The following is a 21,291-nucleotide window of genomic DNA, read 5'->3' on the forward strand; positions in this document are numbered from 1 at the left end:
TGGGAACTAAGGGTTAACTCCGCCCGGCCGCTGGGTCCCTGTACCCCACGAACCCGCCGGACCTGAAGCTGGGGGCGGGGGCGGTCCTGGATGAGCCGAGTCACGAGGACCCGGGGCTCCCCCACTTCCACGCCCTTTCCAGAAACCCGCCCCCCTCGCGTCCACCCGCAGGCACACACACTTGCGCACACTCACACCTTTCCTTGCCAAGATCCCCAACAGCACAGCGCCCCCCCACGGAGCCAGGGAGGGGGAGGGGCGAGGTGGGGCGCACCGCGGTCCCGCGGCCCCCTCAAGTCCCCTGGGTCCGCTCCCGCGCGCAGCAAGGAGGCCCCCGCCGCGAGCGCGGCTCTCGGAGCCGGAGGGCGTGGAGGGTCCCTGGGGAAAGCGCGCGGGCTGGGGGCGCGGGCAGGTCCGCCACTTCGGGGCGGGGACGAAGGGGTTAAAGATCCAGTCGCCGAGTCTGGGAGGGGAAGCGGCGGGAGGAAGGACTCGGAGCCGGGCTCGGGACCTCCCCTGTCCCCCCCGGACGGCCGGACGCCCCCGCTGGCACCCTCCCGGGGCCGGCGCTCACGCGCGCACACACACTCCACTCCCCTTCCCTCCCTCGCGCCCTCTCCCACCCTCCTCCTCCGACCGCTCGCTCCTCCCGGCACACACGCACCGGCGCGCTGGTCCTCCGAGCCCAGGTCCCCGCGGCTCGCGCCCACCTGCCCCCCCGCCGGCGCCCGCCACGCGCCCCCGACCCCGAGCGGCCCCGCTCGAGGGGGCGGCGTGCCCCGGGGTGGGCGCGCCGGGTGCCCGTGACGGCGGGCCGCCGAGCCGAAGGGGGCCGAAGGGGGCCGAGGAGGCCGTGAGCGGGGCGCACTCGCCCGCCGAGGCCATGCTGCGCCCCGGGCGCCCCGCCGGCGCCCTCCCGCTCCCGCCGCCGCCGCCGCCGCTGCTGCTGCTGCTGCTGCTCCCGGGCAGCCAAGCGGGCAACCTGACGGTGGCCGTGGTGCTGCCGCTGGCCAACACCTCGTACCCGTGGTCGTGGGCGCGCGTGGGGCCGGCGGTGCAGCTGGCTCTGGCCGCGGTGAGAGCGCAGCCCGACTTGCTGCCCGGCTGGACGGTGCGCACGGTGCTGGGCAGCAGCGAGAACGCGCTGGGCGTCTGCTCCGACACGGCCGCGCCCCTGGCCGCCGTGGACCTCAAGTGGGAGCACAGCCCCGCGGTGTTCCTGGGCCCCGGCTGCGTGTACGCCGCCGCCCCGGTGGGGCGCTTCACCGCGCACTGGCGAGTGCCGCTGCTGACCGCCGGCGCCCCCGCGCTGGGCTTCGGGGCTAAAGACGAGTACGCGCTGACCACCCGCGCGGGGCCCAGCCACGCCAAGCTGGGCGACTTGGTGGCGGCGCTGCACCGACGGCTGGGCTGGGAGCGCCGCGCGCTGGTGCTCTACGCCTACCGGCCGGGCGACGACCAGCCCTGCTTCTTCGTGGTGGAAGGGCTGTACGTGCGCGTGCGCGAGCGCCTCAACATCACCGTGGACCACCTGGAGTTCGCCGAGGGCGACCTAGACCAGTACGCACTGCTGCTGCACACCGTCAGGCGCCAAGGCCGAGGTGAGGGGCGAGCGGGCCGGCAGTCCTCCAGCTCCGCGCAGCTCCCCGGGCCCTCGGCCTCCGCCCGCTCGCCCCGGGGTCGCGGGGCGGGGGGTGCCTGCCGCGCCCTGACACTCCCGGGGGCCTCGGCTTATGCCCGGCCCTCCTCCTTCTCCTCCATTTTCGGCCTCCTCCCAGCGGCCTCTCCCTCCATCTTCCCCTCACGCTCCCTCTCCCGCCGGCCCGCCTCCTCTCGCTCTCCGGCTGACCCCACCTTCCCCACCTTTGGCTCCGCCGGCCCGCCTCCAGCTATCTTTGCTCCTTCCACCGCGGGCGCCCACCGACCCCTCCCAGCGCTCTCCACCTTTCTCCCGCCGCCGCCTGGAGCAGCCCGGAGTCTGGGGACTTCCTTCCCCGAGTTCCCTGACCCACTCCGCCGCGGTCTAGGCTTTTCTCTCTTTCTGACCAACCCCCTCCCTCCCCAGTTATCTACATATGCAGCTCCCCGGATGCCTTCAGAACTCTGATGCTTTTGGCCATGGAAGCTGGTCTGAGTGGGGAGGACTACGTGTTCTTCCACCTGGACCTCTTTGGACACAGCCTGCAAGGTGCCCCCGGCCTTGCTCCCCACAGGCCCTGGGAGAGAGGGGATGGGCAGGATGTCAGTGCCCACCAGGCCTTTCAGGTGTGTCCAGGCTGTAAACCCAGGCTGTGGGACTCTGAGCTTGTGGCACCTAGCTTTTAGGCCCTAGGTTCCTCCTCCAGGTCTGAAGGGGTTCCAGAAAAGAGGCTCTTGATTGCTCAGGAAGGTAGGTAAGCAGGCCAGAAGGGCTGATGGCTGTATAGAGAGGGCCGGGAGACTTCTGAGCCAGGAGGCTAAAAAGATGAGCGAATGGGCTTGAGGTGGGAGGATGCTCCATTGCCACCCACCAAGACACCTAGAGAAGCCATCCCATTGGATCCATGCTTTGGAGCAGGCAGCATCTGACAGCCGTTCCACTTTGCTGTTGAGCGAAGCAGAGATGCCCTGGGAGAGGTGGGCCCCAGGCTACTGGGAGGACTGGATCAGCTCTGACCCTTTCCTCAGGCTGCTAAAATCATTACCTATAAAGAGCCGGAGAATCCTGAGTACTTGGAGTTCCTGCAGCAGCTAAAACACCTGGCCCATGAGCAGTTCAACTTCACCGTGGAGGACGGCCTGGTAGGAGGGGTCCTGGGACCCTCCAGCATGGACATCCAGCCCCCTCTCCATGGCCCTCTGCTGGCAGCCAGCTTGTTCTCTCAGCCCATGCCTCCCCTGTTTCCCCTTCCCCCAGTTGCCATGTTCTCCTGACGACCAAGAGGGACCTTGACAAGTTGCTCAGCTTCAGAAACTCAGGTCCTCATCAGTAAAATGATGATGACTTGTCCTGCCCTATCTGCCCAGTAGCATTCAGAAGCAGAGAGATATGTGGAGGCATCTTAGAAGCAGTAAAAATCTCTATCCCATGGGGATGTTTCCTCTCACCTTCATCCAAGCCCCCAGGGCCCCCATGTCCTCCCCCATAGGGCCCACTTGGAACCCCTCATCCCTCCCACCCCAGCCTAGCTCTGCTGGCACCTGCAGGTGAACACCATCCCAGCGTCCTTCCACGATGGGCTCCTGCTCTATGTCCAGGCAGTGACAGAGACTCTGGCACATGGGGGAGCTGTCACAGATGGGGAGGCCATCACTCAGCGGATGAGGAACCGAAGCTTCCAAGGTCAGAGGCTGGAGGTGATAGAGATAGGCTACTGTGGGGTGCCCCAGGCAGGAGGTCCCAGGAAGCCTCTAGCCTACCGCTAAGGGGATCACTCAGCCTTGCCTGTCCTTCCCTTTCTTATATCTTCCCTGGGGCCCTTTCCCATCTTCCCTGCTCCCTAAAGAAGTCCTCCTAAGTGCCCGACCTCATTCATTCCTACTGCTGAAACATATGCCCCTTCTGTCGTTATTAGTAATACATGTGTGTATATCATACACACACATATGTTTAGAGGGCAGAGAAGATCAAAGGGTAGAGATAACCTGGGGGGAGTGTGTGGAATTTCCACTTTCTCAAAACAGCCATCTTCATGCATGCCACAGGTGTGACAGGATACTTGAAAATGGACAGCAACGGAGATCGGGAGACCGACTTCTCCCTCTGGGACATGCATCCTGAGACTGGCACTTTCAGGGTGAGCTTGTGGCCTCAGAGGACGGTGCCCCCTGGGAATGACATCTCATGCTCCCCCTCGCCACCCCCCCATAGCCCTGCCAGGGCATCTGTCTGCTCTGGGTCACCCTACCATGCTTGCTCACTTTTGGAGAGCCCTGGGTAAAAGATCTGGAGGAGCAACTGGAATGATAGTGACTCATAGGTGTTAGCTTTGGGGAACCCCATGTCTGAGGGGGGAGCACAGCCCACCCTCAGGAAGTCCCATGTCTCCTAAAGTGGGCAGGACCCTCTCCCAGCAGAAACAGGCTGACGTGGGGACCACACAACTCTTCAAGTTCAGGAGCAGGAGGGAATTGAAGCCACACACAGTAAGGAGTAAATCATCCAGGGAAGACTTCCTGTAGGAGGGGTGCACAGGTTAGGCCTGGGAACATGGCCTGACAACATGGCCTTTTCCTGTTTGCTATGTGCTCCTATCAGAGATTATAAACTTCCTCAATGTCAAATTTGGGGTTCTACACAGAGTTCTCTTTATAAAGCCAGACTTTTCCACTCGGACAACATGGGTACTCATCAGGCTTGCTAAGTTGTGGACGGCCCGATACAGGCCCTGGAAGCAGACATGGGGTGTGCGGGAAGCAGCCCTGCTCCCCTGGACTTGAGGCATTACCCCAGGTTTGGCCCGCCTACCACTCCGGCCCTCCCATAGGTTGTTCTGAACTACAACGGGACTTCCCAAGAGCTGGTGGCTGTGCCGGGGCGCAAACTGAGCTGGCCTCTGGGGTACCCACCTCCTGACATCCCCAAATGCGGCTTTGACAACGAGGACCCAGCTTGCAGCCAAGGTGACTGCCTCTTGCCTTCCAGGCCTCCATTCTGGAGACATTCCATCATCTCCCTGCCTCAGGAGTCAGAGATGTTCCTCTCCCACACTGTGGGCTTTCTGGAGAGAATCCTCCTGCCTTTTTCCTCCCTTCATCCATCTTCCTAGTTCACTGATTAACTATTAGAAGTTTCCTCCTCCTGTTCTCGAAGCAAAATCTCTCTTCCTGTAACTTGAACTCCTATGCAGATCACTTTTCCACCCTGGAAGTGCTGGCTTTGGTGGGCAGCCTCTCCTTGCTGAGCATTCTGACCGTGTCCTTCTTCATATACAGGTGAGCCTTGGGATGAGGGTGGGGAGTGAGGCTGGGAGGCCTGCAGAACCAGCAGAGGAGGTAGCAGGGACCTGGGGTGGGGGAGGGGCAGTGGAGGAAAGCCACAGGAGATGGGGAAGGACGGAGGCTAAAAAGCCTCCTGCCTTCCAGTGGGAGACCAAGATGGAATGCAGATGTTAATTCCAGAAGAATGCAAGGAGAGGAAGATGAGTGCTGCTTGAGCCTAGACTGTGTGCCAGGCCCTGCCGTGCACTATTTCTTTTCATTCTTATAATAATGCTTTGAAATAAATGTCGAGGTCTCCAGTTCCTAAATCAGGACACTTGGCCAGGAGGACAGGAGGCTGAGACATGAAGTGACTGCCCAAGGTCTCCAAGGGGCAGGCAGGACTTCCCCCACACATCCTGACTCTCAGCTGACAGGAGAGGACTCCCCCAGCCACCTGTCAGCACCTGCCCTGCTCCCAGGGCTCTGAGGTGGGGCTGCTAAGCTGCCCAGCACAGGGTCAGGGGTTCAGACGTGGGTTCAGATGGAGGTCTCACACCCCAGGAAGATGCAGCTGGAGAAGGAGCTGGCCTCAGAGCTGTGGCGGGTGCGCTGGGAGGACGTGCAGCCCAGCAGCCTTGAGAGGCACCTCCGGAGCACAGGCAGCCGGCTGACCCTGAGTGGGGTAAGAACCCTCGAGGGGGGGGGGGGGGGGGTGTGGGGTGGGGGCAGGGCAGTGCCTGGTGCTAGGGTAGAGGACCTTTGCTTGCTGTGTGACCTGAGGCAAGGCCTGCAGCCCCTCTGAGACCACCTCAGATAATGATTACGTCCTTGCAGCCTCTTTCATAGGAGGCTTTCAAAGATCAAAAATAGTGTATGCAGGACGCCTGGGTGGCTCAGCAGTTGAACATCTGCTTTCCACTCAGGGCTTAATCCTGGAGTCCCCGGATCAAGTCCCACATTGAGTCCCACATCAGGCTCCTGCAGGGAGCCTGCATCTCCCTCTGCCTATGTCTCTGCCTCTCTATGTCTCTCATGAATAAATAAATAAGGGACGCCTGGGTGGCTCAGCGGTTGAGGCCTCCCTTCAGCCCAGGGTGTGATCCTGGAGTCCTGGGATCTAGTCCTATATCAGGCTCCCCAGAGGGAGCCTGCTTCTCTTTCTGCCTATGTCTCTGCCTCTCTCTGTGTCTCTCATGAATAAATAAATAAAATCTTAAAAAAAAAAAGAATAAATAAGTAAATCTTTTAAAAAATAGTATACGCAAAAATACATTTAAAGAAGAAATGAGGGGTGCCTGGGTGGCTCAGGTCATGATCTTGGAGTCCTAGTATTGAGCCCCACCTCGGGGCCTCCTGTTCAGTGGGAAGTCTCCTGCTCCCTCTGCCTCTGCCCCTCCCTCCCCACCCCCCACTTGTGCATGTGCGCTCTCTCTCTCTTTCTCTCTGTCCCTCTCTCTTTCTCAAATAAAATCTTAAAAAGAGAGAGAGAGAGAAATAAGGAAAGAATTTGATGATGTGGACTGAGAAGCAGGATGACACAGAGGTTAGGCCGCCGGGCCAGGGACTCATGCGTACGGTGGAGCTCCCAGGCTGACTGACTGTCCTCTCCTGCTCTCCATCCCTCCAGAGAGGCTCCAACTACGGCTCCCTGCTGACCACGGAGGGCCAGTTCCAAGTGTTTGCCAAGACAGCATATTATAAGGTGGGCCAGGGGAAGAACTGCTGTCCTCGGGGTGGGCACAGTGTCCCCGAAGCACTTGGAACCCCACCACTGGGCCATCTCGGTGACATCCTCCATTCCTTGCCCAGGGCAACCTCGTGGCTGTGAAACGTGTGAATCGTAAGCGCATTGAGCTGACGCGAAAAGTCCTGTTTGAGCTGAAGCATGTAATGTGGGGGAGTGAGGCAGGGGCCTAGGGGAGAGTCCCAGAGACAGGGAAGGTTACAGGGGGACCACAGGGTGTTCCAGGACAGGGATGGACCCTCAAATACTGTGTGTGGAAGAAGAGACTAGGAGAGGCATCCGGGAGGAGGGACGGGAGATTGGGGCCCCATGAGGGGCCCTATCTAATGCCTCTGGGGATAGAGGCATTAGGAGGCCCAGTGGGCAGGGAGCAGATTCTGGGGGAGGGTCCTTTAGGACATTGGTGGGAGCCACCAGGGTCCTAGGATGTCTGCCAAGTGAACAGCGCATGAAGAAGATGGAGGGGTCCCTAAGGGTGGGGGGACCCTTGGTGAGGGATGAGATCTCTGTCAGATCCTTGATACTGGCTCCCACCTCCAGATGCGGGACGTACAGAATGAACACTTGACCAGGTTTGTGGGTGCCTGCACTGATCCCCCGAACATCTGTATCCTCACAGAGTACTGTCCCCGTGGGAGCTTGCAGGTGAGGGAACAGGGGGTGACAGGAGACCTGGGTCTCACCCTGATTCTGTCCCCTACTGGCCATAGGACCTCAGGCAAGCTTCTCCATCTTTCTGACCTTTATTTGCCCCATCTGTAAAAAGGGTGGGGGGATGGATGCACTAGAGTAAATCCAGAGCTTCGTCCCGTCATGCCAGGGTCTGTGGGCAGGCCTCTGCACCCCTCCTGGAGTCCCCGAGGTGTATATGTGACTCATTGCCTAGCAGGACATTCTGGAGAATGAGGGCATCACGTTAGACTGGATGTTCCGGTATTCTCTCACCAACGACATTGTCAAGGTGGGCGCAGAGGAGCCTGGGATGTGTAGGGGAGGGGCTGGGCATGCTTCTCCCCGACTTCAGGTCTCACACCCCAGAACTCTGCCCCCCCACAATCTCCCAGGGAATGCTGTTCCTACACAACGGGGCCATTTGCTCCCATGGCAACCTCAAGTCATCCAACTGTGTGGTGGATGGGCGCTTCGTCCTCAAGATCACCGATTTTGGGCTGGAGAGTTTCAGGGATCCGGAACCAGAGCAAGGCCACATCCTCTATGCTAGTGAGCCCCAACTCTGACTCCTGAGACACCCCCCCCCCAGGCCCCACCCAGCAAGGGGATAGATGCCTGGCTTCTGAAGGGTGTGGCACACCTCTCTCATTCCTGGTTCAGTTCATTTGCCAGCAGAAAGGGCAGCCTGATGCCATGGTCTCCAGGCTTTCTCCATAGCATTGGGCATGCTGGCTCCAGATTGCTCTGGCCACATCTTCCAGGACTTCATTTCCTCCTGCCCTTCGCCCTGTGACTCCTGACCTCTGACCTGCAGAAAAGTTGTGGACAGCCCCTGAGCTCCTGCGAATGGCCTCACCTCCTGCCCGGGGCTCCCAAGCAGGTGACGTGTACAGCTTTGGGATCATTCTTCAGGAAATTGCCCTAAGGAGCGGTGTCTTCCATGTGGAAGGTTTGGACCTCAGCCCCAAAGGTGAGAGAGAACCACCCTGTCCCCAACCCTGCCACGGCTGCAACTAAAGTGGCCCCAGGGCGAGAGACCCAGAGCGAGGGACCCCTGGAGTCACCAGCATGCTGTCACCTGGAATGTGGTTCAGCCCCCAGCCTCTGTGGCTCTGCTGCCAGGGACCCCGATGCATGCCTGCCCCGTCCCCGGCCTGGCCCTCTCCCTGTCTCTACCTGGCCCTCAGAGGGCCCCTCTTATCAGTCCCTCTGCCCTCACCACAGAAATCGTGGAGCGCGTGACCCGGGGTGAGCAGCCCCCCTTCCGGCCCTCCCTGGCCCTGCAGAGTCACCTGGAAGAGCTGGGGCAGTTGATGCAGCGTTGCTGGGCCGAGGAGCCGCAGGAGCGGCCGCCCTTCCAGCAGATTCGCCTGATGCTACGCAAGTTCAACAGGTTGCTGGTGTAGTTCCCAGCCCCTCCTGCCCCCTAGAGTGTGCCCCACACTGTGCCCCACACATAAATCTTCTTCCAGAGGCACAGGGACCCCACTGCAGCTCCCACTCTATGTGTGCTGCGTGACCCAGCTGTCCCACCCCTCCCAACATCGCCCCCCCAAGGGCCCCTTGTCTAAAGGGGTGCAGGACCCATGGAGCCCATACCCCCCACTTCCTGACCCTCCACAGGGACTTCCACCCCACAGAGCCCTCCAGACACCCCTCTGCCAGCCTGGATGTCCGCACTCTGTCCCCGTTTGTCCCCCAGCCACCTCCACCGTGGCCTCCTTCTAACCAGCTTGTGCTTCACAAAGATGAACACAGTAGCCACTCTCTCTGCAGCTTCAGGCCTGACTCTGGGGTCTGGGAGATGAATGCCCAGCTCCCCCAGCCTGACCCTGCCCGGGGCCCCACCACAGCCTGGGGATGGGCTGGCCTGGAGCCTGGGAAGGGCGAGTGCCAGGATGGGCCCTGAGTCATGTGCTGGTCCTCTCTCACTGGCCCGCCACCCCCTCGCCTGCACCGCGGCACCCCTGGGCCTCAGGGAGAGCAGTAGCAACATCCTGGACAACCTGCTGTCCCGCATGGAGCAGTACGCCAACAACCTGGAGGAGTTGGTGGAGGAGAGGACCCAGGCCTACCTGGAGGAGAAGCGCAGAGCCGAGGCCCTGCTTTACCAGATCCTGCCTCAGTGAGTGCCAGGGCCTGCTACCGCCTGCCACCCCCAGCGGCCGCGCCTTGTGCTCTGACCCTGCACCCGTCCTGCCCCCACAGCTCCGTGGCTGAGCAGCTGAAGCGCGGGGAGACGGTCCAGGCCGAAGCTTTCGACAGCGTCACCATCTACTTCAGTGACATTGTAGGCTTCACGGCCCTGTCCGCACAGAGCACGCCCATGCAGGTGAGCCAACACAGGACGCCTGCGCGCCAGCGTGCTTGGCCTGGCATCTCCACCCTATCAGGCCCACCCGCTGCTCTCCCCACCCCATCCCAAGAGGAGGCCCAGACTCCTGATACCCTTGGGCTTCTCATCCCTTGCAGGTGGTGACCCTGCTCAATGACCTCTACACTTGCTTTGATGCCGTCATAGACAACTTTGACGTGTACAAGGTGAGGGTGGGAATAGAACACATAGTACTGGACGGGATCAGAGAAAGGTAAAGGGCAGAATGACATAGGGCCTTAAGAGATGAGACCATGAGACCGAGAGATGAGGACAGAGGCTGTTACCTGGAGCCCAGGGACAGGCAGAGAAACCTGGGGGATGGGGGCACTGATCAGCACACGGTGCACATGGTGGCACAGGGAATAGAAATTGCCGGTGCTCGTGCCCTGCATCTTCCGGCGGGCCCCACAGGTGGAAACCATTGGTGATGCCTACATGGTGGTGTCGGGGCTCCCCGTGAGGAACGGGCTGCTGCACGCCCGAGAGGTGGCCCGCATGGCCCTGGCGCTGCTGGACGCAGTGCGCTCCTTCCGCATCCGCCACCGGCCACAGGAGGAGCTGCGCTTGCGAATCGGCATCCACACAGGTGAGGGAACCCTAGGGGCTGGGGCCATCTGCAGGCCCGACTGTCCCCAAGGGACACCCCCCTCACCCGTCCCAACCACACACACACCACCTGGATTCCCAAGGGCCTCAGGTCCCACCTCTTGACTCTCCGGGAACACCTCAGACCTGCCCAGCAACCAGCATCCATTGCACCCACCGACCATCCTTAACACCCTTGCTCCCTGTGGCTGAGGGGCCTTCACTCCGTCCAGGACCCGTGTGTGCCGGTGTGGTTGGGCTGAAGATGCCCCGTTACTGTCTCTTTGGAGACACGGTCAACACTGCCTCCAGAATGGAGTCTAACGGGGAAGGTAAGGTGGCTGCCCCGGGCAGGCTGAAGAGAGCAGACAAGCTAGAGCCAGGAGGGGCCCTTTGGGCAGCACCCTCACCCAGTGTACCAGCCCCTCCCCCCCCACCTTCTTCCTCCCAGCCCTACGTCAGCATGGGCACATCACCTCCCATCCAGTCAGAGATCCAGCTCCCTGCCTGCCAAGTGGTTGAAAGTCTTTTCAGGCCAGTGTCCATCCCATCAGTCCCCAAGGGAAGCCCTTCCTTAGCACCCCCTGCTGCCTCTTGCTTCATGCAGCCCCCCGAGGTATGAATCTAAGCTCCACAAACCACACAGCTCCATTTCCTCATCTGTCAGATGAGAATAAAACACCTTAGAAGAGTTATGTGTGAAAGCCATATAACATGACTAGGTCATAATTGTGGTTCAATTTTTCTGAGCTTCAGCTGTTTATCTATAAAACGATACCTGTCTCAGCATTGTGGAAAACCTAGCACAACCCCTGCATTCAGTAGGTACCTATTAAATACTTGCTCCTACCTCTTCCCTAGTTTTATTTCCTGTCATATTCAACACTATTCAATTCAGTAAACATGTATTGAGTGACTACTCACTGCCAGGCCTTGGGGTATTAAGATGCCCCAGACCCAATGGAGGCGGTTTATGCAGACCCCATCCAAGACTCATGGCAGGAAAAGGGCTACATGGGCACCCAGAGGGTCTCGGTTCAGCAGATACTCCCTGGTCCCTGGGTCTGGAACAGTCAAGAGTAGGAGAAAGGCCCTCACTGAGGTCCAGTCTTCAAGGAGCACATTCTCCAAAATGGTTCAACAACAAAACAAGGCCACTATGATACGACCCCAGGAGTGGCAGGGGCAAGGTAAAGGTGTGGGGAATACTAAGCCAGGGGCCAGATCTCCTCCACTAGGCCTCTGCTCTCTCAGCCATAAAAAGAATGTGAGTTAAACAGGAGTCACAATGACCACATACAGACTGCTTCCTGTGTGCCAGAATCTGTTTAAATACTTTAAGAATATTAAATTTAATCCTCATGACAAGGCCTTGAGGTGGATACTGTCACTAACAGCATTTTACAGAATAGGAAAATGAGGTACAGAATTTATTCTACTTCCCCAAGTGAGTATCTGAACTGGGATTTGCTAGACAGAGCAGGATCCGAGCCACCATGCTATACTGTCTGTCTGGAACCTGGTGGCATTCTAGAATGTTGTCCAGTATGTTCTTTAATCTGTGCTGTCCATTGGAGTAACCTCTGTCACAGGAGGATATTGATCACTTAAAATGTGGTTGTGCAGGGTGCCTGGGTGGCTCATTCAGTTGAGTGTCTGACTCTGGATTTCAGCTCAGGTCCTGATCTCAGGGTCATGGGATCAAGCCCTGCATCAGGCTCTGAGCTCAGATGGGAGTCTGTTGGAGAGTCTTTCTGCTCCTCCCCATACTCCTGCTCTCTCTCTCTCTAAAATAAATAAAACCATTTGGGACGCCTGGGTGGCTCAGCGGTTGGGCGCCTGCCTTCAGCTCAGGGCATGATCCCGGAGTCCCAGAATCAAGTCCTACATCAGGATCCCTGCATGGCGCCTGCTTCTCCCTCTGCCTGTGTCTCTGCCTTTCTCTGTGTGTGTCTCTCATGAATAAATAAATAAAACCTTTAATAAATGGTAAAAAAAAATAATAAAATCACTTGTTTATTTTAGAGAGAGCATGAGAATCACTTCTCAGCCTTTTGGCTAAGATCAAGTGTGTAGAGAACATGAGACAGCACAGAGGCAGAGGGAGAAGCAGACTCACCCCTGAGCAGGGAGCCAGATGTGGGCCTCCATCCCAGGACCCTGAGATCATGTCTTGAGCCCAAGGCAGATGCTTAACCAACTGAGCCACTCAGGCACCCTGAAGATAAATAAATAAATCTTTAAAGAAAAAAAAGAAAGAAAGAAAGAAACATGATCGATACAACTGGATTTTTAACTGTATTTAGGTTTTTTTTTTTTTTTTTAAGATTTTATTTATTCATTCATGAGAGACACAGAGAGAGAGAGGCAGAGAGAGAAGCAGGCTCCATGCAGGTGGCCCGATACGGGACTTGATCCTGGGACTCCAGGATCACACCCTGGGCTGAAGGCAGGCGCCAAACCGCTGAGCCACCCAGGGATCCACTAAATCTAGTTTTAATTATTTTTTTAAATTAGGCTCACACCCACTGTGAAGCCCAATGCAGGGCTTGAACTCACAATGCTGAGATCATGGCCTGAGCTAAAATTGAGAGTCAAGAGTCAGACACTTAACTGACTGAGCTGCCCAGGCACCCCTAGTTTGAATTAATTTAAATTTAAATAGCCACAAATGGCTACCAGTTGGACAACACAGCTCTAGAATTCTAAGGTGGAGGCCAGTATGGTCAGACTCTCTATATGGAGGGGTGGGGCTCTGAATTAGGAGGCTTTCAGGCCAAAAGAAAGGAGAGAGAGCGTCCTTGTACCCTGCAGTTCCCAATCTCCCCTGCTCCCAGTTCTTGCATCCCTCACCTTCCCTTCTTCTCCCTTATCCTTCTCAGCCCTGAAGATCCACTTGTCTTCTGAGACCAAGGCCGTTCTGGAAGAGTTTGGTGGTTTTGAGCTGGAGCTTCGAGGAGATGTAGAAATGAAGGTAGAGAAGAAGGCCCCTGCCCTCACCATCCCTTGGGGTCCCAGAGGCGGTTACCTTCCCCCAGACCCTTTCTCAAGCAACCTCACTGCCATCCCTAAACCTGTCCTCTCATTTGGGAATGTGGGTAGGTGTGCTACTCCCCACCTCAACCGCCTCTTCTTTTCCCCTCCAGGGCAAAGGCAAAGTTCGCACCTACTGGCTCCTAGGGGAACGGGGGAGCAGCACTCGAGGCTGACCTGCCTCCCCTCTTGGCTGTCCCTTCCTTGGGCCGAGGTAACAGAGGTACCAGACCTCAGCCTCACTCACAGCCCCGCCATTGCCAAAGGATTGGAGAACGTTTGAACAACTCAAATGTGCTAGCCCCAGTGGAGACACCAGATACGACCCCCGAAGGAGGACTGTGTTGGGAGAACTTGGGGAGTTCATGGACCTGGAGCACACAGTCCTGCCCAATGGCACACACACAGACATAGGCACCCACTCTCCACCCTGACCCAAGCCAAGCTAGGGTGTGGACCCCTGGATCCTGTGCCCCCACTCCTTCAATAAATAAAGCAACACCAAAGGTAGTTGCTACACTGGGACTTCTAGGGGGATGAGGAAAAGGGATGATAGGTGAATCTAGGAGACGAGGGGAGTCCACATCTGGGCCCAGCCCATGTGGGCATAGACACTCCTGTGTTCCCTTCCCAGCCCAACACTGGGCACACTGCATAGGGGAGAGGAACAGTTTGCAGGGGTTGCGGGCCCGTACATCAATTCCTCCTGTGAACAGAGGCCATTAACATCTTTATTCTAGTGACTGTCTCTAGAAGGAGAGTAGGTTGCCAGAAGACACAGCCATGTTCCCTACCCTCTACTCCAAATGAGACATGCTCCTGGAGCTGGAAATGGAATATCTGACAATGGCTGCAGGTCCCTCCAGCTACCTGATAGCCTGTGACCTTCCCTAGCAGTGCTGACACTTGTGGTCCAAGGACCCATTTACACCCTTCACAATCACTGAGGGCCCCAAAGAGTCCTTGTTTATGTGGGCTAAATCTATCCATATATACTGTATTAGAAATTAAAACAAGTCCTATTAACTCGCTTAAATAAGTATAATAAACCAATCGCATGTTAATATTTTGTTGCTGCTTTACCAAGGACATTCTTAAGAGAAGCTGGCTTTTTATTTTATTTATTTTTTTACTGCCAATGTGGGGTCATGAAGAATAGAGTGCCCATTCCTGCCACTGCCTTGATTTTAGCTAAAACACCAGCCTTTTGCCTGCACTGCCTCCCTATCCTCAATGTACCTGTCAAGTCATGAAGAGGACGCCTGTGTTGGTATGATGATGCAAAGTGTCTTGACCTCATCTATCCCCTGAAGGGTCTCTGGGGGCTCCCAGGGTCTGCGGACCACAGCAGTTTGAGAAACGCTCTGTTGTCCAACACCGGAGCCCGGGAGCCAGGAAGGAAGGTGGATCCTCTTTTACCTCCGTGGAGATGTGGATTGGCCACCGGCCCCTCCATCCCCTGCCAGTGTAGACAAAGTGACTCTCGGCTGGCCCTGCTCCTGCTCTGGCCACCCACCCCAGCCCTTCCGGAGCAGGCGGGCAGGAATGCGAATGAATGCGGGGGAGAGGTGGCCGCAGCCTCACCTCCCCCGCTGGGAGAGAAAGTGCCAGGCATTTCTTCGGGCCATCCATCAAGCGCGGACAGGCCCTTCCCGGGGGCCGTGCAGGTGGGGCGGGCCAGCAGCCCCCGTCCTGCGGCTCTGCGTCCCCCGCCCACCCTCGGGGCCTGCCAGGTGGGCCCCGCCCCGGCCGGACGGTCGCCCCGGTGACCACGCTCGGTGCCCCGCTCGGTGCCCCGGGACGTCCGGGAGGCCGGGGCCGGGAGGGGGCCGGCCTGCGAGCGCTGGACGCCCGCGGACCGCGTCCAGAGAGACAATGTCAGGAAGTGGCCGGTCAGATCCTTCCGGGGCAGCCCGGCTCCAGCGCGGGCGCTCCGGGGGAGGGGGCGGGGGGGCCTGCTGTGGCTGGGCTCCCCAGGGTCCCTGGGGCAGGGGAGACTGGGCAGGCCGTGGGGGTGGGGGGGTGCAGGGTGGGGGGGCTGGGGGCGACAGGGCTGGGCATGGGGGTGGGGGGCCGAGGGAGACGGCAGGGAGTGGGATGGAGGTGTGTAGGATGCGGGGGTCTGCAGGGGGCAGAGGAGACCCAGGCGGGCCGTGGCGGTGGGAGGCCGGGGGCGCCAACGGGATTTCCCTGCAGAGGGGTCACAGTGAAAACCACAGCCCTCCTTGGCCTCCAGCGGAGCCTGGCCGCTGACAAAGGTTCGCACGCGGTGAGCTCAGCGCCCACGTGACGCAGGACCAGGCAGGAGGGTCCAGCCAGGGTCCGGCCGGCCGAGCTGCCGCTGGGAGGCCCCGCCCCAGCGCCCGGGGACTGCAAGATAAAATAGCGGGAGCAGGAGGCAGTTATCACCCCCCCCCTTTTCTCTACGTCAAAGACCTTGAATTATTTACTTGTCATAACAATACTTTTAGTAATAATCATATTTTTTAATGATTTATATTTTTCAGGACGGATCTATGGAATCTAGTTAGCTGCGGAGGCCAGTTTTGCAGGCTGAAAGTCATTTTTTAATTGCAGGAGTTGTAAGACTATAAAAATAAATTAATTAACCACCAAAAAAAATTACTAATGCTGTCCAGGGAGATTTATTCTCATTGAGTTGGAACAAAAGTAAGATTCCAGCGAAGGTGTTTGCCACCAGGATGAAGGATTGGGATACTGATGAATTTGGTGTTGCACAAGGCAGAGGCAAGGAGGCTTGAGAGGTGAGTGAGACCATAGGAAGAGGGCAGGTAGGAATCAGGAACCCTCCTGAGAGCTAGTACCAACCTCAGGTCAGTGAGGGGTTCCAGATAGGAAGAAACCCCACTCACCCAGGTCCCTATCACACAGGTGGCACCAGTGAGTGAGTGAGTGGGCTGCTTGCCCTTTAAGAACCTTTCTACAGCAAACAGAGATTCCAGAGTCTGTACACCTGTTAGTCACTGTGATGCCCCTTCTGGACAGGATGCAACTATCCCACTACTACTCTGCCTTTGGCTTTCGGATGTGGACTGCATATGGCATACTTTGGCTGTTGATAAGTCCTGTGATCAGGTCAGCTTTCTTATCTCAGCCCACCATACTCACAGCAGGCTAGAACCAGGCCAAAATACCACATAGATCTCCGTATTCAGAACTGCAGCAATTTCAAACCTCTGTCAAATGAGAGGCAGCATCATGTTGATTAGGAGGCTAACTTGGAGACAGCCTGCCTGGATTCAAATCCCAGCCCTGTCCCTTCATGATACATGGAACCCAGGCAAAATCCTCAACACGGGAATGATCGTAATAAGACCCTATCTCATGGGCTGCTGTTGAGGATTACATGAGTTAATTCCTCCTGTTACATGCTTAAAGGCTGACTGGCAGGTGATCCAAACTAGTTAAGTCTTTGATAGTGTTATGAAGAGTCTACATTATGCAAACCACAGTGGTAGGTGTAAGGGGTTCTTAATGTTCAAAGAATATTTGGAAATGAAATGCAGCACATAATTGGACACTTCAGTGAGAGGTACTGGCAAGATCTAAAAATGTGAGAGAATAAGAAACAGAGGTTACACAGTCCAACTGCCTATCCCGGGTCAGCATCCTTTTTAAAATATCTGGTTTTTCTTTCATGTTCTATTGGAAAACTTTCAGGGACTTGGAACTAAGACCATTCTATTTTTGAACAACTGTAATTAGAATAATCTTACTAGTATAAGGAAGATACTCCAATTATCAGAATTTCTTTTGAAGGAATCTTTTTTTTTTTTTTAAATGGACAAGGGGTCTTGCCCCTTGAACTGCCATCTAAAGAAGATGCATCTTGCTGGGTTGGGAAGTCCTTTGTTTTGACAAGCTTGGAGCTAAGTTTTTGAGGTTTTTAAAAAGATTTTTATTTAACTGCAATAGAGCATGAGCTGGGGGAGGGGCAGAAGGAGAGGGAGAAGTTGCTTCCCAGCCCCACTTGGGACTCAATCTCAGGATCCCTGAGATCATGACCTGAGCTAAAAGCAGATGCTTCACCGACGGAGACCCCCAGATGCCTGGGAGCTGAGTTTTTATATAAATTGTGAAGCTCAGGATGAATTAAATCTGCTTGTGTGGTAGTTGAGAGAAGCAAGAGTAAAGGTAGCTCAGTAGCTGAATTGGGAGTTTGGAAGCCAGATATATCTAATGAGACTTAAAAAAAAAAGATTAAGGGATCCCTGGGTGGCGCAGCGGTTTGGCGCCTGCTTTTGGCCCGGGGCGCGATCCTGGAGACCCGGGATCGAATCCCACATCAGGCTCCCGGTGCATGGAGCCTGCTTCTCCCTCTGCCTGTGTCTCTGCGCCTCTCTCTCTCTCTCTCTCTGTGACTATCATAAATAAATAAAAAAATTAAAAAAAAAAAAAGATTAATGACTATATTGTCTACTAGAAATGACATGTACTTACATAAACAAGTAGAGATGAAAATCACTTAAAATCCTGCCATTGAGGTAGTCATTGTTTTTTTGTTTTTGTTTTAAGATTTTATTTATTTATTCGTGAGAGACACAGAGAAAGAGAGAGAGAGGCAGAGACACAGGCAGAGGGAGAAGCAGGCTCCATGCAGGGAGCCCGGCGTGGGACTCGATCCGATCCGGGTCTCCAGAATCACACCCTGGACCAAAGGCAGACGCTAAACCTCTGAGCCACCCAGGCGTCCAAGGCAGTCATTGTTTGATGAATATCATTCCAATGTTAATGTTAAGTTGTTTGATGGTGGTATTTAATACAAACTCTACATTTATAAAAAAGGCAATCTGCCTCTCACCTCTCTCCCTGGTCCTAGCACTGCCCTTCCTACCTCTTTTCCAACCACCGTGCCCACCCCCTCCTACTAGAGTCTTAGAACAAAACTTCACTAGTTTTCTTTAGAGATTTCTCCAGATCTGACTCCAAACTCTTTACCATTCTGGGTGAGCTCCCATGCTCACCCTCCATTGCCAACATCCCTGTGACAACCTGCCTCCTGGGCTGGAGCAGAATCATTCAGGTGTAGTCTGAGGAGTGCAGAAAGCAGGCAGCAGTCACCTCCCTGCCTGTGTCACACAATGGGCTATCACAGAACCTGTGGCCACCCACAACCCCTCCCTCCAACCCCACAGTTTTTCTCACCTTGCTGCCTTTTTTTTTTTTTTTTTAAGATTTTATTTATTTACCCATGAGAGAGAGACAGAGACATAGACAAAGGAAGAGCAGGCTCTCCACAGGGGGAGCCCGATGTAGGACTCCATCCTGGGACTGTAGGACCACACCATGAGCCAGAGGCAGATGCTTAACCGCCAAACCACCCAGGCACCCCTCACCTTGCTGCTGTTTTTTTTTTTTTTTTTTTAAGATTTGATTTATTTATTTATGAGAGGCACAGAGAGAGAGAGAGAGAGAGAGAAGCAGAGACACAGGCAGAAGGAGAAGCAAGCTCCATACAAGGGAGCCTGATGCGGGACTCAATCCCCAGACCTGGGATATGCCCTAAGCCAAAGGCAGATGCTCAACTGCTGAGCTACCCAGGCACCCCACCTTCCTGCTCTTAATCTAAATCTCACCCTATTTTGTGTAAAATTTTAGAGAGAAAATACCAATTTTTCTAAAATTTTCATACAGGAAATGGGGAAGAAGAGAGTTATGTCACATAGAGCACAATATTTCTATTTAAAAACACCACTGGGGGGATCCCTGGGTGGCGCAGCGGTTTAGCGCCTGCCTTTGGCCCAGGGCGCGATCCTGGAGACCCGGGATCGAATCCCACGTCGGGCTCCTGGTGCATGGAGCCTGCTTCTCCCTCTGCCTATGTCTCTGCCTCTCTCTCTCTCTCTGTGTGACTATCATAAATAAATAAATAAATAAAAATTAAAAAAAAAAAAAAACACCACTGGGGAACACCTGGGTGGCTAAGCGGTTGAGCACCTCCCTTCCACCCACGGTGTGATCCTGGAGTCCCATGATCCAGTCCCACATCAGGCTCCTTGCATGGAGCCTGCATCTTTCTCTGCCTGTGTCTCTGCCTCTCTCTTTGTGTCTCTCATGAATAAATAAATAAAATATTTAAAATAAATAAATAAATACACCACTGGACAGTGCGCCTGGTGACTAGGTAGGTGAAGCATCTGCCTTCAGCTCAGGTAATGATCCCAGGGTCCTGGGATGGAGCCCTGTGTTGAGCTCCCTGCCCCATGGGGAGTCTATTTCTCCCCCTCTCTGCCCCTCTCCACCACTCATGCTCTCTCTTCCTCTCTCTGAAATAAAGAAATAAACTCTTTTTAAAAATATAAATAAAAGGGATCCCTGTGTGGCGCAGCGGTTTGGCGCCTGCCTTTGGCCCAGGGCGCGATCCTGGAGACCCGGGATCGAATCCCACGTCAGGCTCCCGGTGCATGGAGCCTGCTTCTCCCTCTGCCTGTGTCTCTGCCTCTCTCTCTCTCTCTGTGTGTGACTATCATAAATAAATAAAAATTAAAAAAAATTATAAAAAAAAAAATAATATATCTTGGAAGTCCTTCCATATTAGTTTGGAAAGAGCTGCCTTATTCTTCCTGTAGCTGCATAGTATCAATTTTGTGGATATGTCATAGTCTATTAACAGGCTGATGGACTCTGACATGTCTTTAGCTTGCTGCTGTGATACACAATGCTGTAATGTTTAAGCTCATACCTACTGTATAACGTCAGCTTTCTATCATGTTCCATGTGGTATATCCACTTGCAAGACAGACTTCTAGAAGTGGGATTGCTGTGTCAAAGGATAGATGTGTTTGTCATTTTTATATGTATTCCAACTGCCCCCATATGAGGTTTACCAACTTGCACATCCACCAGCAATGCATGAGTGTCACTAACTCCCTAAATAAAATCTTAAATAAATAAATAAATAAATAAATAAATAAATAAATAACATTTTAAAGAAGTAAAAACAAAAAACTTTTAAAAAATATTTTATTTATTCATTCATGAGAGATACAGAGAGAGAGAGAGAGAGAGAGAGAGAGAGAGATGCAGAGACACAGGCAGAGAGAGAAGCAGGCTCCACGCAGGGAACCCGATGTGGGACTCCATCCTGGGTCTCTAGGATCATGCCCTGGGCTAAAGGCAGACACTCAACCACTGAGCCACCCAGGCACACCTAAAATTTTTAATAAATTTCAAACTTACAAAAATGTTGCAAAGTACTAAAAAAAGAAAAAAGAGGGACACCTGGGTGACTCCATCAGTTAAGTAAGTGTTTGACTCTGGGGGCAGCCCCGGTGGCTTCGCGGCTTAGTACCACCTGCAGCCTGGGGTGTGATCCTGGAGACCCGGAATCGAGTCCCACATCTGGCTTCCTGTATGGAGCCTACTCCTCTCTCTCTCTCTCTCTCTCTCTCTCTCTCTCTGTGTCTCTATGAATAAACAAAAATCTTAAAAAAAAAAAAAAGTGTTTGACTCTGGACCTCAGCTCAAGTCTCAATCTCAGAGTAGTGAGTTCAAGCCCCAAGTTGGATTACACACTGGGCATGGAGCCTACTTAGAAAAAAGAAAAGAAATGAAAAAGAAAGGATTACTAAGAATCTCTGTATTCCCTTTAACCAGATTTACCAGTTAACATTTATCACTTTTTTTGTACCATTCTCTTTTTGTCTCTCTGTATGATTATACAATCTCTCTATGTGTAATATAAATGGTTAAGAAAAAAAATAAATGGTTAAGGTTTTATATGTTGTGTAAATATATATATTTACATATTACTTTTATGTATGCATAAATATTATATATAATATATATATAATTCTAAAGAACAAGGACACTCTCTTATGTAACCACTATTTGTCAAAATTAGGAAACTTGCTCTTATCTATAGTATGTATGCAAAATTTTCAATTTCCAGTTGTTCCAATAATGTACATTATACAAATACTTTCTTTTTTTTCAGTTCAAGATACCGTTCCAGATC

The 21,291-nt window shown here is 54.5% G+C and overlaps 1 protein-coding gene across 4 annotated transcripts; it reads left to right on the plus strand.

Moving 5' to 3' along the window:
- Window positions 1-105: 105 nt before the first annotated feature.
- Window positions 106-14,377, plus strand: NPR1 (natriuretic peptide receptor 1). 4 transcript variants are annotated; one of them, XM_041756630.1, is made up of 22 exons: window positions 106-1,601; window positions 2,066-2,265; window positions 2,668-2,781; window positions 3,187-3,322; window positions 3,685-3,776; window positions 4,467-4,602; window positions 4,830-4,914; window positions 5,464-5,584; window positions 6,530-6,604; window positions 6,712-6,789; window positions 7,187-7,291; window positions 7,533-7,607; window positions 7,711-7,867; window positions 8,133-8,288; window positions 8,543-8,711; window positions 9,297-9,443; window positions 9,527-9,650; window positions 9,791-9,859; window positions 10,107-10,281; window positions 10,514-10,612; window positions 13,163-13,254; window positions 13,427-14,377. In XM_041756630.1, exons 1-22 carry the CDS (start codon window positions 884-886, stop codon window positions 13,487-13,489), a joined length of 3,186 nt encoding a protein of 1,061 aa, XP_041612564.1. In that variant the 5' UTR covers window positions 106-883; the 3' UTR covers window positions 13,490-14,377. The 4 variants fall into 4 exon arrangements, with proteins under 4 accessions (XP_041612564.1, XP_041612571.1, XP_041612580.1 ...); XM_041756637.1 differs by having other exon boundaries at window positions 7,536-7,607; XM_041756646.1 differs by lacking the exon at window positions 10,514-10,612.
- The last annotated feature ends 6,914 nt before the right edge of the window (window positions 14,378-21,291 follow it).

The sequence above is a fragment of the Vulpes lagopus genome, chromosome 1, assembly GCF_018345385.1.
Source record: "Vulpes lagopus strain Blue_001 chromosome 1, ASM1834538v1, whole genome shotgun sequence".
Taxonomy (NCBI): domain Eukaryota; kingdom Metazoa; phylum Chordata; class Mammalia; order Carnivora; family Canidae; genus Vulpes; species Vulpes lagopus.

Bases quoted from the DNA above. Each gene is read 5' to 3' on its own strand.
- NPR1 (XM_041756630.1), top strand. From the start codon at position 884: ATGCTGCGCCCCGGGCGCCCCGCCGGCGCCCTCCCGCTCCCGCCGCCG. The intron at 5,585-6,529 runs GTAAGAACCCTC...CCATCCCTCCAG, and splicing joins GCCGGCTGACCCTGAGTGGG to AGAGGCTCCAACTACGGCTC. The intron at 8,289-8,542 runs GTGAGAGAGAAC...CCCTCACCACAG, and splicing joins TTTGGACCTCAGCCCCAAAG to AAATCGTGGAGCGCGTGACC.